Source organism: Bos grunniens, chromosome 24 (genome assembly GCF_055505025.1).
Source record: "Bos grunniens cultivar Pamir isolate PY7600 chromosome 24, Bosgru_T2T1.0, whole genome shotgun sequence".
NCBI lineage: Eukaryota > Metazoa > Chordata > Mammalia > Artiodactyla > Bovidae > Bos > Bos grunniens.
This window is the reverse complement of record NC_141188.1, coordinates 59627845-59637323: the sequence shown is the minus strand read 5'-3', so window position 1 is coordinate 59637323 and position 9479 is coordinate 59627845. Positions and strand designations below refer to the sequence as shown.

The following is a 9479-nucleotide window of genomic DNA, read 5'->3' as shown; positions in this document are numbered from 1 at the left end:
GAGTCGGCTCATGGGCTCCAGAGCACAGGCTCAGCAGATGTGGCACACGGGTTTGGGTGCTTCACAGCACGTGGGGTCTTCCCGGACCAGGGATCGAACCCAAGTCTCCTACATTGGCAGGTGTTCTTTATCACAGAGCCACCAGGGAAGACCCTGGGTGCTGCTTCCTCATTGTGGGACCTCTGAACATTTAAAAAAAACTTTCTTCAATGCTCAACTAGGCATTTAGTAGATGCCAATTTCATATTACCAAGCATGTTTGGGTATGTGAGTAGACAAGACTCCCAGGTTACCCAAAGCCATAGTGCCACAAACAAAAATTCTAGTATCGTGTTTTGCAAATACTTTTTATTTGTTGAATAAAGGAGTATCTGTCGATATGTACATAAACACAGAGAGCGAGCACTAGATTTAGAGCAAGAATATCTGGGTTCTAATATGCAAAGCCGCTTACCAGCTACGAGGGCTCAGGCCAAGAACTTCAATCTGAGCTCAGCTTCCTCGACTGTAAAACTAGGCTATTAGGACCCGTGCAGCCCACCACACAGGTTTATTGCAAGGTTCAAATGCAGGAACAAATGAAAAGTGCTATGACTACAACTTAAGAGCAATACAAGTATAAATATAACAACAGCAATGAATTTCAAGTTGAGGAATACTGAACCACACCCTTGGGTATACCCACGTATTGATGGGAGTCGCTACGAAAGGGACAAAGATAGCTGATTGCCAATGAGAACGAACACGCTGCCCTTATTAGCGGCAAGAATGCTGCAACAGCCCACAGCCCATCCCTGCCGTGAATCACTCCCTAAACTCCACGAAGATGTCAGAGACCCACCATCAAGAACGCTCTCACAAAAGCACGAGGGCCAAACGTCCCAGGTTTATTTACATACGTGAAGTGTGTTTAATACAGTTAGGGTGGGTGCGGTTAGTGCGTGACGCCTGACAGCAGCAAGACCTCTCGAGGGACCGAACATTGACTACAGTATATCATGCAAGTATATCTATATATACACAAAATAACTTTTCTTTAAAAAAAAAAAAGTACAAAACATGTTTAGGGATAAATACAAGATATAAAATGCAAAAGAAAACACGAAAACACAGAACCAAAAAAATATAACTCTCCCAGAGAACTATAAACATTTGGAAGGGACAGAGGAGTACCTTGGCTGCGTTAAGAAAGCTGAACTACCCAATAGTAAAGGTACTTATTGAAATGGCTGAACTCAACCCACGTGGCTCAGTGCTGAAGGGAGTGGCCGATGGCCACACGCCGGCTGCTGCGTCGGGAAGGTGGAAATTGTGCATCCCAAGTCTAAGTACCGGGACCTTTGGCAGTAGCACCCAGAACAGGAAACGCCAACTCTTTAGACAGCAAAGGGTTAAGTCAACTGTGATTTTTTTTCCTTTTCCTGTCAAGAGCCAGAGAAATACTTGATATTTTTAGTTGTGTCGTTTATAGTTACTAAATTACATGACAAAAACGTTGACTATATAAATCTCCTGGTCTGACGACGTGTTTGTAACGTGTACAGTAGTCCAGCCCTTTCTTCGCTTTAGTTCCTTGTGCTCTTTCAGAAGCCAGCCTTGCAAACCGGCCCAGGAAACTACCCGCTCGCTTTTCCCCTTTGGGAGAGAGAGCTTTCCTCCCCACTCTGAGATGGAACCCATCCCGTCTTTGCTTCCTGGATGTCTGGCCCCTGCGGCCACCCCCTCGCTGGGAGGGGAGCGCCCTGCAAGGCGGCTCCCGACACACCGGGCCGGGAGGAGGGGCCACGCGCCGGGCAGCGGCCCCCGCGGAGCAGGCACGTTGAGGATAGAGTGCTAAGACACTTAAAAGTCCCTAGTGTTTGTGAGACCTACAGTCACCTACGATTTATGTAGTGAATTCTAAAAATTAAAAACACTAAAAAAGGCCCTGTCGGAACCTGTAATTAGTTAACCCATTCAAAACCGTGACGTACAAAATGGTTTATTGGAATTCAGGAACTGCCCCTGTTGCTAAGAACTCTGTTTTTAAAGAAACCGTACAAACAAGAAAAATTCTAACCCAAAACAAAAACAAAAATATATATATATAAAAAAAAGACAACCCAAGAACAAAACAAACAAAAATCTTCAAAACATTGTCCACTAAATACTGATACAAACATGTAACAAAGAGTATAAAAAGTTATTCGTTTAAATATATACAAACTCTTTTCAACTCAAATACTGTTTTTAATACTTAATGGAGGAAGGGGAGGAGGGCAGACGGGAGGAGGCAGAGAAGGGGAGGAGGGAGATATATTGCAACAGCCTGGACAGTACTGTTAACTCTGTGATACCGCCAACTTTGCGTAACAAAAACGTCTCTTTGCTTCCAATGTGGACCGGTGTGCGGGGTAGGGGGTGCTTCGCTGCTCGCGGGGGCGCGGAGGGTGGGGCGGCTATTTCTCCGCCGAGCTCACTCTTTTGGATTTGATGAAGGCCATGCCGTGGGTCCGCATGTGAGCGTTTAAGGCAGCTTCCGTCTCGAACGTCTTTGCACACACTTTGCACGTTCGGTCTGACACGGGGCCGTCGGCCGGCGCGTCCTCGGGCCCCGGCTGGTTCTCCGGCTGGTTCTCCTCGCCCGCCCCGTTCTGCTTGGCCGCCGGCTGCGGCTCCTTCAGTTTGTGGACGATGAAGAGGTGCCGCGACAGCGACACGTGCGACGTGTAGCACAGGCCGCACTCGCGGCACTGGTGGGAGGAGCCGTCCGACTTGTGCTGCGGGATGTGCTCGTGGAACTGCAGCAGGTTCTCCGTGGTGAAGCCGCACACGGCGCACTTGTGCACCTTGAACACGTTGATCTTCAGCTTCTTCAGGGGCTGCGTGATGGCCCCTCGGGGAGGGCGGAACTCTAACACGGGCTCCTCCAGCTTCCGCTTGGGACTGGGAGCCTGGGAGAGGAAGACAGAACCGGTGATACACTGACAACCGCTGTGGGCTCCGGGAGCTGGGGTGTGGGCCCCTTACGGCCTGTGGGCCCCGCCCCGCCCAAGGGTCACCCTTTCCCTCTGCCCCGCCAAGGCGAGCTCTGCGCCAGGCTGACCCGGCGTCCTGCAGGGGCTCAGCACAACAAACAGGCCCCTGCCCTCGAGGGACGCAGCTACAAACAGCGATGAGGGAGCCCGCCGAGCGTCACAGGGATAGCCTGGGCTGGGAGGTCACACCAGGAAAGGGGTCCCGCTGGGAGCTGGCCGGGGTAGCTGGGGGACAGGAGGGAGGCAATGCAGCTGCAGCTGGGGATGGGGGAGGGCGGGGATGCGGCCAGGGAGAGGCGGGGGCAGGCGGGCTGAGCGTCTCCTGGCAGTGTCCAGACCTGCTCCCTTCCTGAGGGTCAGATGGTGGGCCACCTGCGCCTCACTGGAGCCAGTGAGGGCCCTTTCCTGCCCACTCAGCCTCCTCAGACTCCTCCTCTGGCCCCTCAAATCCCTCCCCTCCAGTTCTCTAAAATCCCAAGCCAATGGACACCTTCTCCACGGCCATCCGGCCTTTCCACCTTGACCTACAGCTGCCCCCTGCATGTGCATTCTTTAATTCCACCCCCACCCCATCACTTGAGGGGAAGGATCACAATTTAATACAACTCTAGTCTGACTTGTATTTTGATTTCAATGACTAACTCCTTGAAAGCACACACAGGCTTTTTTCCCCAGGAACATTCCAGACGCAGCACAGTGCCAAAGACAGCACGGGTCTCTGAAATGTCTGCTGAACCACTGCCGCACTCCAATAGCACTTGGCACACATGCGCTTTACACGCAGGCTAACAGCTGTGCTGTCGCCCGCTTCAAGTTCACCATCCACTGACAAGAGCACGAATTCTTGACCTTAACACCTTTCATCATTACAAACGGAAGCTACACAGAATCGATTTTGATCAGGTACCTCTCACAAGATCAGCAATGCAAAGGAATCCAGATTAAAATAATTCTCTGGCTAAGACAACTTCCATGGGTCAACATAAAACTTTAATTTTTATATGTAAGTAGACTGATCCCTAACTTCCCTGGTAGCTCAACTGGTATGCCTGCAATGCAGGAGACCCTGGTTCGATTCCTGGGTCGGGAAAATCTGCTGGAGAAGGGATAGGCTACCCACGCCAGTTTTCTTGGGCTTCCCTGGTGGCTCAGCTGGTAAAGAATCCGCATGCAATGCGGGAGACTGGGTTCAGTCCCTGGGTTGCGAAGATCCCCTAGAGAAGGGAAAGGCTACCCACTCCAATATTCTGGCCTGGAGAATGCCATGAACAATATAGTCTGTGGGGTCACAAAGAGTCAGACACAACTGAATGATTTTGACTTTTCACTTTTCACTTTCAGACTGATCCCTAAAGCTATATCTGGAAGGATATAGAAGAAATTTAATAAAGGTTGTGTGTGAAGTCACTTCGGTCATGTCCGACTCTTTGTGACCCTATGGACAGTAGCCCACAGGCTCCTCTGTCCACGGGATTCTCTAAGCAAGAACGCTGGAGTGGGTTGCCACGCCCTCCTCCAGGGGATCTTCCCGACCCAAGGGTCAAATCCGCATCTCCTGGGTCTCCTGCGTTGGCAGGTGGGTTCTTTATCACTGGTGCCATCAAGTTACCTCACACACACACAAAGTTACCTTTAAGAGCAAGACGAAACTCAGGCTGAGTGCAGAGAGAGTGTTCCTATTACTTGACAGCTTTGTGCACAGGCTGAATTTTTTAAATCGTATAACCGTAGAAAAATTTTCATGCAAAAAAAAGGAGAAAGCAAGTCAGCACAACATCACTGTAAGGAGAACACCTGCAGCGTCTAACCTTGGTGTCTTCTTTTGTCTCTGTTTCCTCCTCGTTGGTGGCTTCCGTCATCTCTTTCAAGTCAGGATCCTTAATGCCGTGCATGAGCTGTATGTGTTTCTCCAGCATCAACCGTTTCGTGAAGGTGCGCCTGGAGTCTGGACAGTGCCTGTGGGGGAAAGACAAGGAAATAACCTACTTGCTCTAAAAGGGCTCAGTGAGGAATGTGCTCACTACCTAAGCCCTCAGTCGGCCCAGACGGGCCAAGGTGGTCCTGCAGATACGTGGTCCAAAGTGCAAGAGCGGTGTTGCTATGAATCATCATTTCCAGTGTGAATTAAAAAAATAAAATAAAATAAAAAGTGCCAGTGTGGAGATTCCTTAAAAAACTGGAAATAGAACTGCCTTATGATCCAGCAATCCCACTGCTGGGCATACACACTGAGGAAACCAGAAGGGAAAGAGACACGTGTACCCCAATGTTCATCGCAGCACTGTTTATAATAGCCAGGACATGGAAGCAACCTAGATGTCCATCAGCAGATGAATGGAAAAGGAAGCTGTGGTACATATACACAATGGAGTATTACTCAGCCATTAAAAAGAATTCATTTGAATCAGTTCTAATGAGGTGGATGAAACTGGAGCCTATTATACAGATTGAAGTAAGCCAGAAGGAAAAGCACCAATACAGTATACTAACACATATATATGGAATTTAGAAAGATGGTAATAATAACCCGGTGTACGAGACAGCAAAAGAGACACTGATGTATAGAACAGTCTTATGGACTCTGTGGGAGAGGGAGAGGGTGGGAAGATTTGGGAGAATGGCATTGAAACATGTAAAATATCATGTATGAAACGAGTTGCCAGTCCAGGTTCAATGCACGATACTGGATGCTTGGGGCTAGTGCACTGGGACGACCCAGAGGGAGGGTATGGGGAGGGAGGAGGGAGGAGGGTTCAGGATGGGGAACACATGTATACCTGTGGTGGATTCATTTTGATATTTGGCAAAACTAATACAATTATGTAAAGTTTAAAAATAAAATAAAATTAAAAAAAAAAAGTGCGGCAGCTTTTGTTAAAAATTTTCTATCATAAATGAACTTACGGTTGCAGGGAAGGGGAGGGTGGAAAGGGACAGTTGGGGCCTGGGGAAGGTCATGTGAACACGGCTATGTTTCAAGTGGATAACCAGCAAGGATGCCCTGTCCAGCACAGGGAACTCTGCACAGCGTTGGACGGCAGCCTGGACGGGAGGGAGTGTGGGAGAGGATAGAGTCCTGAGTCCCTTTGCTGCTCACCTCAAACAGCCGTAACACTCTTAAGCGGTTATACCCAAATACAAATTGGTTTTGGTGTTTAAAAAAAAAAAAAAACAGAAGAAAAAGGGTTTTTTTCTATCAGTTTTTGGGTTCTTACAGCACCAGCCCAATTTGGTTCAGACAGGGCATTTATTTTCTGAGTTTGGTTAAGTATGACTTAATTTGTAATTCTAGATGGCTGTGATTTTAACATGGAGAACACTAAATCTCAGAAGTTTTCTTTCCAGTGACTCAGAGTGTTCCCTCAGAATTTACGTCACAAGATGCTTTAACAGGAAGCAAGTCCCTGCCTGACTTCTTCACGCCGGTGCTACCAAGATTCCCGCTCACTCTGCGTGACACAGACAAGAAAGACTTGTCTCCCGACAATTTTCTCATCGAAGCACAAATGCAGTAATATGCATGGTTAGGACCACAGCGTGCAAATACGTGTGCTCAGTCGGTCGATTAAAAGGCAGAAAACTGAACAAATACCCAAAATAGGTCAATGATTTCAGTTTTCATTTCAGCTTGTACAATTCCCCCCTATAAATTACGATTACAGCTTTTCTTTGGGAAGATATGAATTTATCATTTTCTTCAAGGCCATGGTTTTTCCAGTGGTAACGTATGGATGTGACAGTTGGACTGTGAAGACAGCTGAGCGCCGAAGAATTGATGCTTTTGAACTGTGGTGTTGGAGAAGACTCTTGAGAGTCCCTTGGACTGCAAGGAGATCCAACCAGTCCATTCTAAAGGAGATCAGCCTTGGGATTTCTTTGGAAGGAATGATGCTAAAGCTGAAACTCCAGTACTTTGGCCACCTCATGTGAAGAGTTGACTCATTGGAAAAGACTCTGATGCTGGGAGGGATTGGAGGCAGAAGGAGAAGGGGACGACAGAGGATGAGATGGCTGGATGGCATCACTGACTCGAAGGACGTGAGTGTGGGTGAACTCCGGGAGTTGGTGATGGACAGGGAGGCCTGGCGTGCTGTGATTCACGGGGTCGCAAAGAGTCAGACACAACTGAGCGACTGAACTGAACTGAAACAGGCCCAAACTGGTAAACAGAAATTCACGACCATGGCAATTGCAATTATGGTCACTCTTCAGGCAAATATCATGAATAACCACTGCAGTGAAAGGAGATGGAAAGATCCTCACGGCTTATGTAGAACCAAGTTCGCTGTCTTCAGAAAAGCTTCTGAAAATCTTACAAGAAAGAGTGGCTCCCCGCGCTGATGATTTCACGTTAGAGACCCTCTACAGGACAGCACTGGGAGCCAGCACCCATATCGGAGAACAAAGGAAATGAGCTGGGCGACCCGGGCGCCTTCCAGGGACTCCCTGGGGGCAGAAGCCAGCCTTAGGGAGGGAGGACTCTGCCATCCACACCCACTTCCTTCCCGTTCTCTCAGTGCAGCGTTCCCTCCTAGAATCACTGGCTCCGTCACCGCAGTCTTGGCACACAGGCCGGTCTGCTGATGCCGGCAACTCAACCGTGTGTAGGGAACCAAAGAGCATCTCCTTCAGCTGAGTCCCTACCTGCCTGCGAGTCACTGTGCCAAAAGTCTCAGTAATGAAACCACAAATCTCTGCTTAACAGAGAGCACAGCTGGGACTTCCCGGGCGGTCCAGGGCTTAGGGCTCTGTGCTCTCACTGACGGAGCCCGGGTTCAATCCCTGCTCAGGGAACCAAGACCCTGGCCACAAGCTGCTCCGCACACACACACACACAAAGCACAGGGAACCGGTGAGAACATACAAGGCCCGGGCAAGGAGCTGCTCTTTCTAATTTTCATCTTGTCCGAGTGCTACAAACCAAGCAAGAATGGCCTGCCAGAACAAAACATGATTCAAGAACGGAAACCCACACACCGGGGGGCGGAGGACGGGGAAGTGGGAGGCTGACAGGGAAACGGGGAAGCGGGCACTTCCCACCTGACCCGCGCGCGGCGCCGCCCCGTGAGAAGCCAGGACTTACGAGCAGGTGTAAACTTTCCTGATGCCTTTGTGCTTGATCCGGTTGTGGCGGCAGAGACTGTGGGACGAGCTGAAGGACTTGTCGCACTGGCGGCACGGGTGCTTCTTCATTTGCTTTATCAGGAGAAAAGAGGGACAAAGTCACCGGAGAGAGCAAAGCAGAAACGCTTGACGAGCTAAAGACTCTTTTGTTAATGGCTGTGTACCACTATCGTTTAGCGATACATTAACAAGACTAAAAGATTTTTTTCAAATTTTTTATCAAAATATAGTTGCTCTACGATGTTGTGTTAAGTTCTGCTGCACGGCACAGTGAGTCAGCTGAACGATTCTCTTAAAGACGCAACAGAAGGGGCTGCCAGGGCCGGGGTTATCATGGGGGAATTTGGTTATAGCCATTTAGAAATATAAGCTAAACTCAGAAAATAAATACCCCGTCTACACTAAATCTCTCACTTCTAGAGAACAGGACATACTTTATTATAAGGCTATGTTTTTTTCCTCAAAAAACACTTATGATGGAAAAAGAAAAAAAAACCATGATTCTGATTCAACACAAACACCCAGATAGCTGAAATGAAGACATGACGTCGATTTTCTTTGCCTAAGAGGTGTTATTTTTAGAAGGCAGATAACCTAGAAAAACACAATTCTTTAGTAGATACCAAATAAAGCCATTATTTCATTTACTATATCCAGAAAGAACCCGTTTCCTTCTCCAATGTGCCATTTAAAATCTCTGGCTAATTTTAAACACCTTTAGCTTTCCCCCCCAATAACTCATTATTCTGTATATAAGCAAAGAGTTTTCCAAGAAAAATTTTTTAATGATATCATTTGATTATCTCAAGAGCACAAGCGTGATACCACTCTGGGGAGCGTGCCTGAGGGTGTATATGGAATGAGTCTGTGTGCGGGCGTGCATTTGTGTCCTGGGGGCTGGGGGCACACTGAACGACCGAGAGAGAGCCATCAAGAGAGATCTCAACATCAAAGTGAAAACTTTCCCACTTCGGCTAAGACATCATTATGTTAATTCAACAGATTCCCATGTGTAACCTTTGAAATAAAATCAGTAATATCTTTAAAAACAAATTCTTTGGGCATGATATGCGCTGCAGTCTGGAATTAACGTCACATCCCAAGGAAATGAAATCAAGAAAGAATGGTCGGCCTTGTGAATGGAACAAAATTTGGCTCAGCCCTCATTAAAACTAAGGATGGAGCAGGAATTAAGTTCTCACGAGAAACTCTGTTACTATCTTTGGCCATCAGAAGAGATAAGCAAGCAGTTGCGACCCATTTGATAAAGAAATGATCCGTTTTTTAAAAAATATTTTTACGTTAATCACCTGGCAAACACGTCCTCACTCCAGCTGG

The 9479-nt window shown here is 47.9% G+C and overlaps 1 protein-coding gene across 8 annotated transcripts in view; it reads right to left on the bottom strand.

Annotated features, from left to right (window-relative positions):
• Nucleotides 1-864: 864 nt before the first annotated feature.
• ZNF532 (zinc finger protein 532) overlaps nt 865-9479 on the bottom strand; it is a 130193-nt gene continuing 121578 nt past the window's right edge. For 6 of the 8 annotated variants that reach the window (XM_086373671.1, XM_086373666.1, XM_086373667.1 and 3 more), the window contains 3 exons: nt 8101-8213; nt 4826-4973; nt 865-2933 (listed from right to left, as the gene is read on the bottom strand). In XM_086373671.1, coding sequence (XP_086229797.1) covers nt 2439-2933; nt 4826-4973; nt 8101-8213 — 756 coding nt within the window. In that variant the 3' untranslated portion in view covers nt 865-2438. Of the gene's footprint in view, nt 2934-4647; nt 4977-8100; nt 8214-9479 lie in introns of all 8 variants that reach the window. The other 2 variants (XR_015154143.1, XM_086373668.1) reach the window with 2 other exon arrangements.